This window comes from Lissotriton helveticus, chromosome 5_1, assembly GCF_964261635.1.
Source record: "Lissotriton helveticus chromosome 5_1, aLisHel1.1, whole genome shotgun sequence".
Classification (NCBI taxonomy): Eukaryota; Metazoa; Chordata; class Amphibia; order Caudata; family Salamandridae; genus Lissotriton; species Lissotriton helveticus.
Genome location: NC_136065.1, coordinates 1,252,533,187 through 1,252,548,621, shown reverse-complemented (window position 1 = coordinate 1,252,548,621; position 15,435 = coordinate 1,252,533,187). Strand labels below are relative to the sequence as shown.

At 51.4% G+C, this 15,435-nt stretch overlaps 1 protein-coding gene across 1 annotated transcript in view; it reads right to left on the bottom strand.

Moving 5' to 3' along the window:
- EEF1AKMT2 (EEF1A lysine methyltransferase 2) overlaps positions 1 to 15,435 on the bottom strand; it is a 198,763-nt gene that overhangs the window by 100,103 nt on the left and 83,225 nt on the right. Inside the window, exon 2 of the mRNA XM_078644028.1 lies at positions 14,384 to 14,449. Coding sequence (XP_078500154.1) covers positions 14,384 to 14,449 — 66 coding nt within the window. The remainder of the gene's footprint in view (positions 1 to 14,383; positions 14,450 to 15,435) is intronic.

Below are 15,435 nucleotides of genomic sequence, written 5' to 3'. Positions count from 1 at the left end.
GCCAAGGGTGCCTAATACCTCAAAACGGCCCGGAAGTTTTAATACCAAGCAGCACAGATGCAGCAGTCTCACAGGAGACCACCGCTTTCCTCGTACAACCCTAATTATTCCTTCCAAAAGTGGCACTCTGGTGAAGATCCGTAATCCTGTGAAAGCAAAACACAGCACTGTCCGCCCTGCAACATGGGTTCAACCTGTGGTTTATTTCTATCTATCACCATCCACACTGCCAACAGATAGCTCTGTGCGTCTCCGCAAAATATAATGAAGAAAAGTGCTGGTACTGTCCCATTAAAAGCACTACTGGCCGCCATAAACAAACAGTGGCATGATAAATCGCCTCCTCCTGCCTCCCATACACAGCACATTTCTGGGACATCGCCTGATGTTCCCGGCTGACTAAAGGGTCTGCACTGCAGTCCGGCCACGCGGTGACCCACCAGGAGGCGGCGGAAAACATGCAACACTCCCTTGGCAACCTGGGCAATCAAGTGTGTGTGTGGGGGGGAAGGGGGGAGGGGAGGGGTCACAGTGGCTGGAAGCCGAGCAGTTCTTCATAACTCCCTGCAAAGAGAATGCTATTTGTAGTGTCCTGCTAATACACAGTCTAGTTGTTTGGTATTGCCCTACACTGTACACCCACCCACCAGAGATGTCACCGGTCAGGTGATGCTGCCTCAATAAAAGTGGCGGAGCGCACATGCTCGTGGCCAGAATCACGATCCCCTAACTTGTGTCTGTGTCCCTCATTTATCATAGCATGTGGGCCTAGGGCCCCGACACCACATTGGCGACGAGGGCGGACGCTAGCCACGCGTGCCGCAGCTAAAAAAAACAGAAAAGAAGGAGGGAACTGCCCATGCGAAGGGCACCCCCCGGGGAGGTGGCGCCGCCGCCGAGAGGCCTGCGGGGCGTGTGCCGTGCCCCGGGCCTAGACATCCATGAGGAGGTGACTGGGAACCTACCCTGCACCTCGCGTGCCAGCGGCGAACTGCCTGGTGTGAAGAGGACCTACACCGTGAAAGCGGACCGACCGGAGCCCACCCGCGTCGGCCGCGACTGTGCCCCACAGTGAAGAGCCAACGCGGAGCCCACCCGCCTGGCAGAAGAGGCCTGTAGGGTGGAGGTGAGCCTGGGCACTGAAGAATGCCTGGGGGGCCGCGCAAGCCAGAAGCGACCCCCCCGTCTAACTGTATAGCAAGCGGAGCCCACCCGCATTTTCAGGCGCCCCGCCGGGCGCGATGCAGCCGAAAAAAACTATATGGAAGCAAGGCCAGCGGAGCCCACCCGCGGCCTGCTAGTAGCAACTCCTGCCCCGCCGCGCAGCGTGTGACCGTGGCTGCTGCGGCGGCGGGGTAAATGAACCCGCAGCGTGGGGGTACCATGAAGTAAAGCGGAGCCCACCCAGGGAGCGGGAAAAGAAAGAAGAAATGCGGCGGAATTATTAAGGAGCCAGCGGGTGCCTACCCCGCATGAGTAAATATGGCCCATAGCCCCCCCCCTGCCCGGGCGAGGACTATGTGAGGTTGGGGGCAGAGGGCGAAGTAAGTGCAGAAAATCGCCGCCGCCGGCGAAAAGCAAAATGCCCTCACCTCAGGGTCCCCAGCAGAAGTACGAAATGCCTGCCAGCAGCCAGCGCCTGAGAAAAGAAACTGAGGGAAAATTGACAATGCAGCAATGCAAGCTGCCTCAATGCGCCCAGCAGGAACCCTGAAGTGTCCCGGACACGCTGCAAGAGACCGAGTTTTTTTTTTCCCCCTTTGCGCCATGGACACTGAAAAGCTCCACCCTCCATCGGCCAGCTCTCAATTTGTCTGTGCCCTACTGCCCCCAGTTTCAAAAGAAAAAAAAAGATGACTTACCTGAAGGCGACGTCCTGCTCTGATGTCTGGGGTCAGCAGTGGCTCCAGCCCCCCTCCTGCACACTCCATGGAAAGCTGGTCCTACAAGCTGCAACAGCAAGAGAAACAACACGAAAGAAAGTCAAGCTGAAAAGGAGGCTGCTGCTGAAAGAAGACCCAATCCGACACTAACATCTAGTGGACACTGGGTGGTACTGCACCAAAAGAACAAAACAAGCCCAAGACAAGCCAAGGCGAGGATTAATAGAGGAAAGCAAGCCTGCAGCGACACGGACGGAGACTGCGACACACACTCACTGCTGAGGAGAAGTGGGGTGACACCTGGTCGCCACAGGTGCTCACCGCAACCACCGGGAAGAGAACAGCATCACGAGGCACAGCAGTGGGGATTCACGACCGTCCACCGCAAACAGCAAGGTTCAAGGACAACCGATGTAAGCACGCAGGAGTACCGCGGATGGTACACAACAGCGCCCGAGAGCGAAGAAGCCGCACCCAAACGGGACTCGAGGGAGTGCGCAGCAAGTACCCAAGTACTCGGAGAAGCATAAGTGCGCAGAGTTGCACGCCACGTGGCGCCAAGGCACCACTGCAACAGGACAGCGCAGCACTGCGCTGGAACGTGCCAAAAATCCACGTACACGGACAGTCAGTGAGAGAGGGACGCGAGATCACTAAACAGCCAGCGTGACGCTGCACAGCGCCACGCCAGCGCCACAGAACAGCGCACAAAGGTCCCAGAGTGAGGCAGCGACGTCTCACAGCAACCAGAGCGCCATCATCAGCAAGCCTGAGAGCATGCCCAGGCGAAGGTACAAGGAGTGGTGACGCAACCCTCCCCAGCGCAGACGAAGCGCGCCAACGCTAAAAACACCGCAACGGTGAATAGCGATCACACAGAAGCCGACCCGCCAGATGGTCGCCCAAGCAAAGAAGCCGACACGCCAAATGGTCGCACTCAAGCAAAGAAGCCGACCTGCCAAATGGTCGCACCCAAGCAAAGAAGCCGACCCGCCAAATGGTCGCACCCAAGCAACGAAACCGACCTGCCAAATGGTCGCACCCAAGCAAAGAGCCGACCACCCAGTCTGGTCGCCAAGAAAAGAAAGAAGAAGCAACAGAGAAGATCGCGACGACCGGTCCAGTCACAGAAGAGAAGATCACAGTGTCGGAGAGCCATGACCAGACCAGAGAGTAACAGGTGGAGTGCACGCTGCCAGGAGAAGACTGGTCGAGAGAGCAAGATGACCAGACCGAGTCGCGAGACGGAACATGGAGAAGAAGGGCGCGACGCCACAAAGAAAGGGAAGAAGACAAGAAGCCAATTCGCCAGAGAATTGCAGAAGTGCAACTGAAGAAGGAACCGTAGAGCCAAAGAAACCCGACACGGAAGGAGAGTCATGATGGGAATGACCAAGGAAGGGTTTCCTGTTTAAAAGCAAAAGAAGTGTTCAAGTAAAAGGAAGATACGACGACAGGTCTAGTCACCAAGCCAAGTGAAGACAGTGTCCCACTGCATGGACAAGACCAGGAGGAAAACATGTAGAGGGCCCGCTACATGGAGAAGCCTAGTTAGAATGAGCAAGTAAGAGAGAAGACTGGACCGCGTCGAGAAAGAGCATGAAGAGGAAGAACGGAGTAACAACATCACTCCACAAAGGAAGCCAAAGAACCACATTCAGTACACAAGAACATCGATGATGTCAAAGGAGCATCGCACCATCCATGTGGATCCCAGCGATCCAGACAACCTGCATTTGATGAGGCTGACCACCGAAGAACCGTATGTGTGCCCCGTGAACCTGGAGCCTGCTGAAGCAGAGCATACCCGAGCACTAGACAATCCACCCTTGGGGACTACACAAGACTCGTTTGTGGCCCTGTCCGAAGTTCCACAACGACCCACACAGCCCACACGGTCACGTGGCAGTCCAGGGGACAAGGGCCTCGGCGGAATTCCTGTGCTAGAGGAGTTCGTATGGGAGTGGTGCAGCAGTGGCAGCTCCACGACAGGCAACAGGAAGCACGAAGGCACCAGGTGAACACCTGGCACCGAGAAACGGTCTGAAGAAGGCACTGAACCCATGTCCTAACGGCAAGGCCATCCTGGCGGATGACATCAACACCCCCGGGACAACATGAGCGACTTGGCGGTGAGTCCGTTGGCAGTTTCTCAGCGACGCCTTTGCGCGGCTCATCCGAAACCCCGCACGGTCCACCCGGTCCCATCGTGTCCAGCAAGAGGGTCCTCCCAGGGACTCTAGTGAGAGAAGAGTCCAAGCAGGAGAGGCCAGTCTTCGAGGCTTCAGTGAGAGAGGAGTCAGGCAAGAAAGGCAAGTCAGAAGGTACTCGGACGGCAGGAGGTGTGAAAGCATCAAGATCAGCGAATTCAAAGAAAGACCTCTCGTGCCGCAGTCGTCTCTAACAACCAACAAGCGTTGTCGTCCACCGGACTCTGAACACCTGCGAGACCCTTCAAGGGTCACACCTATTGTGCTCCAGATACCCCAAGTGTTGAACATTGTACATTAACGCCAACACAGCAAGACCAGGACGATCTGTGATACACCGCTGAGGTGAAGCTCATCTGACTGACTTTGTGGTCCAGAACTTTTAACATCTCCCAGCTGGTCGCCTAAAGAGAATCCGTTGGAGCTGCAAATTTTTGTTGTTTTGTTTTCTTGCAGGTTGGACATTCGTTTTTCTTTTCACTAAACTTTGGGAGGAATGTAGTGTCCTGCTAAGACACAGTCTAATTGTTTGGTATTGCCCTACACTGTACACCCACCCACCAGAGACGTCACCGGTCAGGTGACGCTGCCTCAATAAAAGTGGCCGAGCGCACGTGCTCGTGGCCAGAATCACGATCCCCTAACTGGTGTCTGTGTCCATCATTTATCATAGCATGTAGGCCTAGGGCCCCGACACCATACTATTCAGGAGCCTCCACCCCTCCTGTGAACTTTATACTAGGCCTCTCACACACAATCAAAGCTCCGTGCAAGCCTTTCACGCCAGTGCCATAAACTGCTGGGACTGTCGCATTAAAAGCACTACTGGCCACCGTAAACAATAAACAGGGGCATGCTGTGAGAGATAATGCCATGGGAAGGGCAGCACACGGCCCGCCATAGTTAAATATAAACAGTGGCGTGGAGAGGTGGGGGTGGGGGGGGCGAGGTGGCTCACAGGCTGCTGCAAGCGAAAGGGTGAGAGCAGCAGATTCGGCCGGTGCCGTTACCTGCTCCTCTGAGCCGGTTGCGGCACCTGTGGACCACTCGCTTGCGACCAGCTATGATCGTCAATGCAGAAAATTGCAATCAAATGTACAACGGGAGGGGGAAGGAGCAAAGGAAATGCAGACAACGGGAGGGGGGCGGGAGCATGGTGAACACGGCGGGAAGGGGGGTGGGAGCATAGTGAATACGGCAGGAAGATGGGCAGGAGCAAAGTAAAACAACAGGAAATAAGGAAACAAGCCTACTTAAAACAAAAAGTAGTGTGTTTACAACACATGGGCAATTTCTAAAGGATCCATGGTGCAGGGGCGGTCGCTAGGGAGGGAACAGAACAACCACAAGGCGGGGCAACAATACTGTATCCCTCAACAAAAGTATGGCATTAACAAAGGCATACCAAGGAGCCAATTAAAAGCAGTGGGCGTCTTCAAACTGCCCAGAAGGATTACAAAGTGCCTCGCAGAGCAGCACATGCGCGCTGCCTCTAGGCTTAACCTGAAAAAGATGTAAAGAGGCGTAAGGTTTTTTTACTAGGGTTATGGGGAGGTTTGTGCTATGAGGAGATACGGGGTTTTTAGGTTTCAGGGGTGGGTAGAGGTAAAGGGAGGTAGTAGGATTTCAGGCGACCGTAGAGGTAGAGGAAGGGTAGGGTTAGAAAGAAGAAAAAAAAGGAAGGATGTCCTGGGAGACTACCCCCATACACAAAATATATGTAAAAAAAATACAACTGCATTGTGGTAGAAAACCATAAATTGTAAAGCCCTGTATGGTATCACAAGGGTCAATGCGTTGTAATACCCACAGGGTATGGGCATGCATGGTAAAGCCCTTTGGTATAAAGTGTTTATGCGGCCAATGCTGGCTGATGTGGTGTCCCTACACAGACTAGTTCTCATTGCAGTCCATGTGGGATTGCACCCCACTCCTGCAAAAAGGACAGGGCCTAGATTTAGTTTTCCTGTTCGATCATCACTGATCATGGATGTGAGTGCCCCTCAGCTGTGGCCAGTGGGTTGTGTGGCAGTGTAACAGACCGGTGTACTTATGGGGGAGAGGGTGCAAATTGGTACTCAATCACTATTGTTTGTTTACATTGTTTACACTTTTTTAGCTTGTTGTACCTTCCCCCTCCTGAGGCGATAAGCCGGGAGGTTCTCTACGCACTCTTGCCTGTTTTTAACACTGTTTTATTCTTTGCTCAGCTTGATTCAAAAAGCTTCTTACTCGGCTTGATTTGAAAAGCATTTTTTAATTGTGCATTGTGTGTGGAGCATTACTACGAGATCGTAACTATTATTCTTACCTGCCTAAGGACCTTCCCCTATCAGTCGCTGCCCGGGCCGCTCTCAGCTGAGCATTGACGCTGAGAGCTCGGCCCCGGGGAGGCGAACTTGGTTTTGGCGGCCATATTAGGGGTATTCCAGCGCTCAGACGCGCTCTAGTCGGACATAAAAGGGGACGACTGTCTTCTCCGCGCAGCAGACACGCATTGCGGACGGGCCGGACTCACGCCGGAGTCATGCCAGAGTCCTGCCCGTCTGCGCCCGTCAGCGCTAAGGAGGCATCAGGGGTCAGGGGCGCTGCTCAGACTCTTATCCCTCCTCCTGAAAACCTTAGGCACTCACTTAGCACCCTCAAATCACTCAGACCTTCCCGGCAAGTGTGCCACCACAAACTATTTCCCGAGCAACTGCGCCATGGCGTAAATTGCAGCTGTCCGAACGAACCTAGTCCGCTAAACCCTGGTTATGCTGCAAATCCATCCAGGATATCTGGGGCAAAGGACCTCCCCCTTCCCCTGAAAGAAGTAGGCTTTCTCATTAATGGCGTCTTTTCCTGACGCCATTACCGGCGACCCGTGAAGCCACGCCCCCTCTGAGGCCACGCCCCCCGCTCGCGCCATAAATAAACGCTGACTGCTAGCGCCTACCAGAATCACTCACACTCCTGAGGCGGAAGCCGGGAGGGTTTTTAAAAAATTGAAAGTCACTAATATTTCTGTATTTTAACTTCACCTCACTCTCTTCGCTGCTGAATCAGGACACAGCTTGGTCAGAATTTACCCGCGCAGCTGACTGAACGCTGCCGCGGACTTGAGGGAAACAAAATCTTTTCCTGATGCCATTACCGGCGACCCGTGAAGCCACGCCCCCTCTGAGGCCACGCCCCCCGCTCGCGCCATAAATAAACGCTGACTGCTAGTGCCTACCAGAATCACTCACACTCCTGAGGCGGAAGCCGGGAGGGTTTTTAAAAAATTGAAAGTCACTAATATTTCTGTATTTTAACTTCACCTCACTCTCTTCGCTGCTGAATCAGGACACAGCTTGGTCAGAATTTACCCGCGCAGCTGACTGAACGCTGCCGCGGACTTGAGGGAAACAAAATCTTTTCCTGACGCCATTACCGGCGACCCGCGAAGCCGTGCCCCCTCTGAGGCCACGCCCATCCCTACTTCCCTCCTCTATTAAAACATGTGTATATTTCGGACGCGCAGCGGACGGGCGCAGCGGGCGCGCCTAAGGCAAGCCCGTCTGCGCCCGTCCGCGACCGACCGGGACTAGGGGCTACACCCCCTATCGGTCCTACCCCAACTCCGCCCATACCTATCCGTTACTCGCGCAGTGAGCTGCTAGCCATTAACAAAGTCAATACGAATACAAAAACTCATCTGTGCACCCAAACCGGCCCTGGCTCATCCTATGGACCCATTTCCTGCCTCGCCTGCCGTTGGTCTAGCATGGGTCAAACCCCAACAGACCACCTCACAATCAGCGGGAAAAACCAAAACCATCTGGCACTGAAATGTCTATATTTTAACGCTAGATCCCTACCTAAACACGCCCTGGACATCTGGGATCTACTAATATCAAAGGCCCCAGACCTGGTTTTTATCACCGAAACCTGGCAATTTGAAACCAGTGCTCCAGACCTAGCAAATGCCCTTCCTCCCAATTACAAAATTATTACACAAGACAGACCAGGCAAAAAAAAAGGTTGTGGAGTCGCTGTGATCTTTAGGGATCACCTAACGTGCCTCGCCGAACCTACAACTGTCTACACCGAACATCAGACCCTACCTTTCAAAGTACTTTTTGAAGGTCTTACCATTATAGCCGTAGCGGTCATATATAACCCCCCAGGGCAACAAGCTAGCTTAAGCGCCAAACTATTGAACCAACTGCTACCACTTTGCCTGAAAAACAAAAACTATATGGTAGTCGGCGATTTCAACATCCATTATGAAAAAGCGGATGCCCCTGGATCTTCCCAACTGGAATACGACATGGGAATTTTACAACTGAAGCAGTGGATAGTGGGCCCCACACATTCAGCTGGCCATACCTTAGACCTATTATTCACCAACATTGAGTCAACCAATATTAAAGAAATCCTACCCATTTCCTGGTCCGACCACACCATGGTATCCTTCTCATTTAAACTTCCCGGCAAACCTCTGAAGTCTAGAACTACCCCGCCCATGGCCAGCAGAGCCTGGAGGCTAATTAATGAATCAAACTTTCAAAACTATTTTCTTGAGACAGCCACCACACCTGCGGATGATTCTCCCGTCTGCAAAGACGCCGCTCTATTAGATGCCAGAATCCGGCAAACGCTAGACAAACTAGCCCCTATGCGGGAATCGAGGAAAAAAACCACAAACGAGAAATGGTACACCCCTCACCTTAAGAAATTGAAAAAGGAATGCCAAAAAAATGAACATCTATGGAGACAGATGAAAGATAGTGAAGCGAGAGCAAACTATATTACCAAACGGAAACAATACATCTTGGCCATTAAAGACGCAAAAAAGGCGTATTTTACTCAACGCATTCATGAGAACAGCAACTCAGCAAAAGAACTGTTCAGAATAGTGAAGGAGCTTAGCAAACCATCCAGCACCTCACAAACCCTCACCCCCTCAACCGAGGCTTGCGAGCACATCAGCACTTTCTTTTCCGATAAAATCAATAGAATATACTCCACCTTCACTCCCGTAAATACCCCTAGCAAGCCGGACAACCCTGGCGAGCACATAATGACATCAGAAAGACGCAACGACCAATTAGACTCAGAAAATACACCTCGTCTAACCGGTTTTCAACTACTCTCTGAAGAGGAGGTATTAGCGCTACTGAGCACAATCAAATCCGGAGCCCCCTCGGACCCCTGCCCCCACTTCGTGTTTTCCAAAATCGCTCCCACGCTCTGCCCCCTTGTCACCCAACTCTTCAACAAGTCGCTAACCACCGCTACCTTCCCTGAGGCCTGGAAACACGCCTCCGTGACCCCCCTCTTGAAGAAAGCAGGATCCGACATTTCTAATCCAGAGAACTACAGACCTATCTCCGAGCTTCCCTATCTCTCCAAAGCCTTGGAGAAGTCGGTCAATATACAACTGACCCAGTATCTGGAAGATAACTCTCTCCTGGATCCATCTCAAACCGGCTTTAGAGCTAACAATAGCACCGAGGCAACGTTGCTGGCAGTGTCGGACAGTATTAGATGCTCGACTGATCAAGGGGGATCGGTGGCACTGATACTGCTTGACCTGTCAGCGGCGTTTGATACGGTTTCCCACGACTGCCTGCTAAACACACTCCTGAGTAAAGGAGTGCAATCAACAGCACTGAACTGAATTCGATCCTTCCTGAGCAATCGTACCCAGGCAGTGCATATGGGTCAGTTCCACTCAAAACCCAACACCATCGGCTGTGGGGTCCCCCAGGGGGCCTCATTGAGCCCCACTCTTTTCAATGTCTATATTTCATCACTGGCCGACATTGGAAGGAAGTGGGGCATTGGCATATGCTCTTATGCTGATGATACACAGCTGATGGTGGCAATGGATGAAGGGCCTGAGACAACAAAGAAAAAGCTTCACGACTGTCTCTCCGAGATGGCCCATTGGATGCACAACCACTGCCTAAAATTAAACGCCGGCAAATCGGAGATTCTCTTGTTCGGGGGAGCCAAACTCATATGGGACGCCACATGGTGGCCACCCACACTAGGACCGGACCCCACTCCAAAACAACACGCGAGAAACTTAGGGATCATCATGGACGACGCCCTGTCCATGAAGGACCACGTCCGATCACTCTGGGGCAAAGGTTTTGCCATACTCAAACTTCTCTCAAAGATATTCCCTTGGATACCCCTGGATTGCAGACGCTCAGTCACCCAAGCCCTACTGGTTAGCCGCCTGGACTATGGCAACGCATTATTCGAGGGGATGAACGAACAACTCTTCTCCCGCCTTCAGGTCTTGCAAAACCAGAAGGCCAAACTGGTCTGCAATAAAGGCAAGCGAGACTCGGCATCGGAATGCCTAAAGAAACTTCATTGGCTACCGATGCGCCAGAGAGCTGCCTTTAAACTACTAAGTCACACGCACAGAGGTCTTCACAAAACTGGCCCCACAATTCTCCAAGGGAGGATCGACTTCTACGTTCCCAACAGGAATCTACGATCAAGCCAATCAGCTCTGGCCAAACCTAAGCGTATTTACAAAGTCAGAACAGATGGCCGCGCCTTTTCCTACCTGGCAGCCAGAAGATGGAATGACCTACCTTCTGACCTTAGACACACCACAAACTATATTCAGTTTCGACAAAAACTGAAAACCCACCTTTTTCCTAAAACATAACCCTTCCCTAAAACATAACCCCCCAGCAATACCTCAGTAGTCTCTCTTGGTTCACAGCGCCGTGCTATCCCTTGGGATGAGCGTCGCGCTTTATAAATACCGAAAATAAATAAATAAATAAATAATGCCCGTTCCCTGGCCAAAAACAACTTTGCTTTCAGAGACTTTGTATCTGAAAGAAAACCTTCCTGGGTCTTTGTCACCGAAACGTGGGGCTCAGACTCAGCAGGCCCGACCTGATTAACGCCCTCCCTGATGGCTATTCCATGGTGAGACAGGACAGAGAGGGTCGTAGAGGGGGTGGAATAGGCATTATATATAAAAATTCCTAACCTGTCGCATGGAGTCCCTTCCTTCTCCCCAGAAATCTTTTCAGGCCCTTTTCTTCTGCCTCAGCACCTCCCCTAAGGAAAACTTTGCAGGTATCCTTATCTACAGACCTCCGGGCTCTAGGTCTTCGTTCGATCTACTTGAAGTAATCAAACCGTTTATTAATAGGCCCTCCCTGACTATTCTTGGAGACTTCAATTTTCACTTAGAAAATTTCAACTCGGCTGATACGCTGTCCCTTGTGGACTTATTGTCCTCTCCCAGCCTTTCCCAAAAAGTGCTATTTCCTACCCATTCCGCCGGCCACATCACAGATGGGGTGTTTACGAACGACCCCAGGCTAGAGATTGGCTCCCCTTTGCCCCTCTCCTGGTCGGATCATAAAGCAGTCCCCCTGGAATTCGCGTCAGGCTTTCTTTCCGCCCCTCCCACGGCTTTGAACTGTTGGGTCCTGAAGAGGAGCTACAGGGGCCTGTCTAACGAATCCCTTGGCCCTTTCATCGCCAACTTCAAGTCCCCCCTTCTCAGGACATTGATACCACTGCCCGCGAGCTCGCAAGCACTATCTCTAGGGCTGTGGACACTCTCGCCCCGCTTAAGTCCCACTACTGTGCCAGGAAACGCTCGTCAGTGCCCTGGTACTCAGATTCCCTTAGATTGCAGAGACAGGAGTGTAGGAGGCAAGAAAGGCTCTGGAGAGCCCAGCCTGACGCTGACGGACGGACCAAGCATAAAAATCTCCTTAAGAGTTATAAAGCGGCGGTGTTAGCAGAAAAGCAAACTTACTTTTCCCATCTAACCTCCTCCTTCACTTCCCCTGGAGACCTTTTCAAAGTTGTAGATACCTTATCTCTCGTCCAACATCCTGAACCCATAGTTCCCTCGCAAGAACTCTGTGATCAGATTTCCACCTTTTTCCACACTAAAATATTGGACATTTACACAGCACTCCAGACTCATAATCTCACCCAAGTTCCTCTTCCCAGTCTAGAGAATATCCCAGTCCCCAATGAAACCTACCCTAGTTTTCCTCTTCTTACGGCTGAGGTCCTCGACAAGCTCCTGGACTCGATCAATTCAGGATCTCCCCTCGACCCCTGCCCGCTCAAAATCCTAAAAAACTGCAGGGATAACTTACTTCCCCCCTTGCTGGAAGTTATGAATAGGGCTATCTCCAGCTGATTATTTCCCGCATCCTGGAAGACTGCCATCGTTAAGCACCTCCTGAAAAAGGCCTCCCTGGATCCTGGGACCCTGAAGAACTTTCGTCCCATTTCCCTTCTTCCTGCTCCAGCCAAGATGCTGGAGGCTCATCTGAATTTCCAGCTTAGCGCCTTTCTTGATAAGACCTGCCTGCTTGACCCCTCTCAGCATGGCTTTCAAAAGGCGCACAGCACTGAGTCAGCCCTCACAGTGGTGGTCAATAACATCCGCGCTAAGGTCGACAGAGGTCAGACTACTCTTCTGATCCTGCTCGACCTTACAGCCGCATTTGACACCCTGTCCCCTACCATCTTGGCCTCCCGTTTCAGGGAGACGGGGGTGGAGGGTCTGGCTCTGAGCCTCCTCACTTCTTTCCTTAACCATCAGGAGCAAAGGGTCAAATTGGGTGACTTCCTTTCCACCGCCAAGCCTCTGCAGTGTGGTGTCCTGCAGGGCTCTTCTTTGAGCCCTACGCTCTTCAACGTTTATGTGGCCCCACTTGCTAGGCTTGTCAGGACTTTTGGACTGGAAGTGCTCTTGTACGCCGATGACACCCAGATCATGGTCTCTCTGTCACAATCCATCGAGACCACGGCCCTAAATTTTAGAAACTGCATGGAAGCTGTGGCAGGTTGGATGGCCTCGAACTTCCTCAAGTTAAACGGGGAAAAGACTGAGATCCTTGTCTTTGGTGGAAACAAGGAGGTTTGGTCAGCCGACTGGTGGCCACAGACACTGGGAACATGCCCCCAGCCTTCTCCCGTCGCCCGTAATCTGGGAGTCATATTTGACACCTCACTTGCCTTTGACAAGCAAGTTAACAGAACGGTCTCAACCTGCTGCGGGGTCCTAAGGGTGTTAAGGAAGCTTACCCACTACCTCTCCCCTGACGCCCGGAAACTTGTTTCTGTTGCCCTCCTATCCTCGCGCCTGGACTACTGCAATGCCTTATATCTTGGCATGAGCAACAAACTAATCCATCGCCTGCAAGTCGTCCAGAATGCTGTAGCGAAGTTCGTCGTCAATGCCCCCAGACGTTCTTCAGGAACCCTGATCAGGAAAAATCTTCACTGGCTCCCTGTGTATGCCAGGATAACATTTAAAATCCTGACCATTACCTACCGGGCTCTTCATGGTGCTGGTGCTGAGGGCATCAGGTCCCTAATGTCAACCTACGCCCCTGGTAGGGCCTTGCGCTCTGCCAGCCAGAATTTGCTAACCGTCCCTCGAGTTGCTAAAGCGAGATGGGGAGGCAAGGCGTTTTCCTCCCTCGCTCCTAGACTTTGGAACGAGCTCCCCTTGGAACTCAGGAACCAAGAATCTCTTGTCCTCTTCCGAAAGGCCCTTAAAACTTTGCTCTTCACTGAAGCCTACTCTTAGGCTTCTATACTCCCTATATATGTACCTGGCTATTTTCCATCATCTGCGCCTTGATGCCTTCGGGCAAAGTTGCGCACTACAAATCTCCTTTCAAATCAAATCAATCAAATCAAATCATATATAGCAGGCCCTCGTAATGTGTAGTAGTGTTCAGTTTTTGACGCAGTGCTGAAGTGTGGGCCTTTTAATGGAAACATTAGCCATCCCGGACTGCTTTCGTTCTAATTGGGCCTCATCAGTGAGGCACTGATTTCCAAATAAATTAAATCCTCACTAGACTCAAACATCACTAGCTATTCACCACCAGAATCACAAACCCTACTACACACCACTTTAGCATTGACATGTCTCATTACACAACCAAATCACCACATCCCCAGCACACACTTTGAGCATAATCATATTGTTACTATGGCCAGCCTCGCATCATTTGCAGCACATCACCAGATCCTCTGCAAGCACAAGTAGCCTTAGTATTACCACCGCCTTCATTGTGTATGCTCATGTTGTTACTCATCATCCTTCACCAGCATTAGTTACTGCATACTAAGCTTTTTCAGAATCGCCACATACTCTGCACACATTCCTAACATCAGCACATCCTATGAACTGGCAGCATCACAGAATCCTCAGCACGCACCAAGTATCCCCAGATGATCCAAAGCAACAGAATCCTCAGCATCAAAAAAATTGCTACATATATTTTTCCCAGAGCTCACCACACTTCTCCAGGGTCACCAAATTCTAGGAACGTCTGTAGCTCTCGTCTGTACTCCGTGTCCCAACTGCAATGAGAGAAAAATGAGACACTGTTACACTATAATGCCTTACACTCACAGAGCACTACAAAAACAAGCATGCCTGACAGTTATCACAGAGTTCTTCCATTGACAGGAGGTTTGTACTTCTGAAGATGGAACAGTGAATTCAGACAAAATTCAGGTTGTTGTACAATTATTCAATCATGTATGATGAATTTTTCCTTTGTGCTAATCCTCAAGAGGTAAAACATGCTTTACAAGTCCTGAAAGTCAGTATATCAAGATCAAAAAGGGGGCGCTTTAACCCTTTGGATGCGTCGGACAGCCCCCTGCCGTCCGACGTCATGGGTGGCGTGTGCGTCGGATGGCCGGGAGCTGTCCGATTTGCGCATGCGTGAAATTTTCCCGCACTGCGGGAAATTGCGGCCTCATTTAAAGGGTTAAACAACAGTGAGCATTTTGTTATGATCTCATATGTATTTATTTATGTAATCTTGTATCGATTGTTCTCCTTTAAGTGCACCCGCACAGCAGGACTCTAGAACCCTGTCTCCAGGGAAGAAGATTCCATGAAGTCAGTTGGAGATTGTGGCTTCCTAGCTGGCTGTGGTGTTGGTGGTGTTGGTAAACCAATAAACAAAGAAAAGCAGCAATATGCTTCCAGGCTCATCTTTTAACACTGGTGACAAGCTGAAGCTGGATTGGGGACCAGCTGGCTGCACCACCAATTCCCCTGGAGACATTTATGAACCATTATATTTCCAGCTTTGTGGACTTCACACAAATATTCGGCCATTCAAGCATTCTAAGGTAATGTTACCTTTTACTTCTGCCTGCCTTTCGTTTTGCACTTGGAGTGGCGGTGAAGTGGGAACTTTTACGGCCCATTCGAAGAATTTCTGTTGATGCTCCCAGCTTGTGCATATTTATGCCATTGTGGTTCTACTTGTGGTTCACTGGTCCCTACCTGCAGTTCATGGAGAACCACGCAGCACCATCTACGTGCGAGC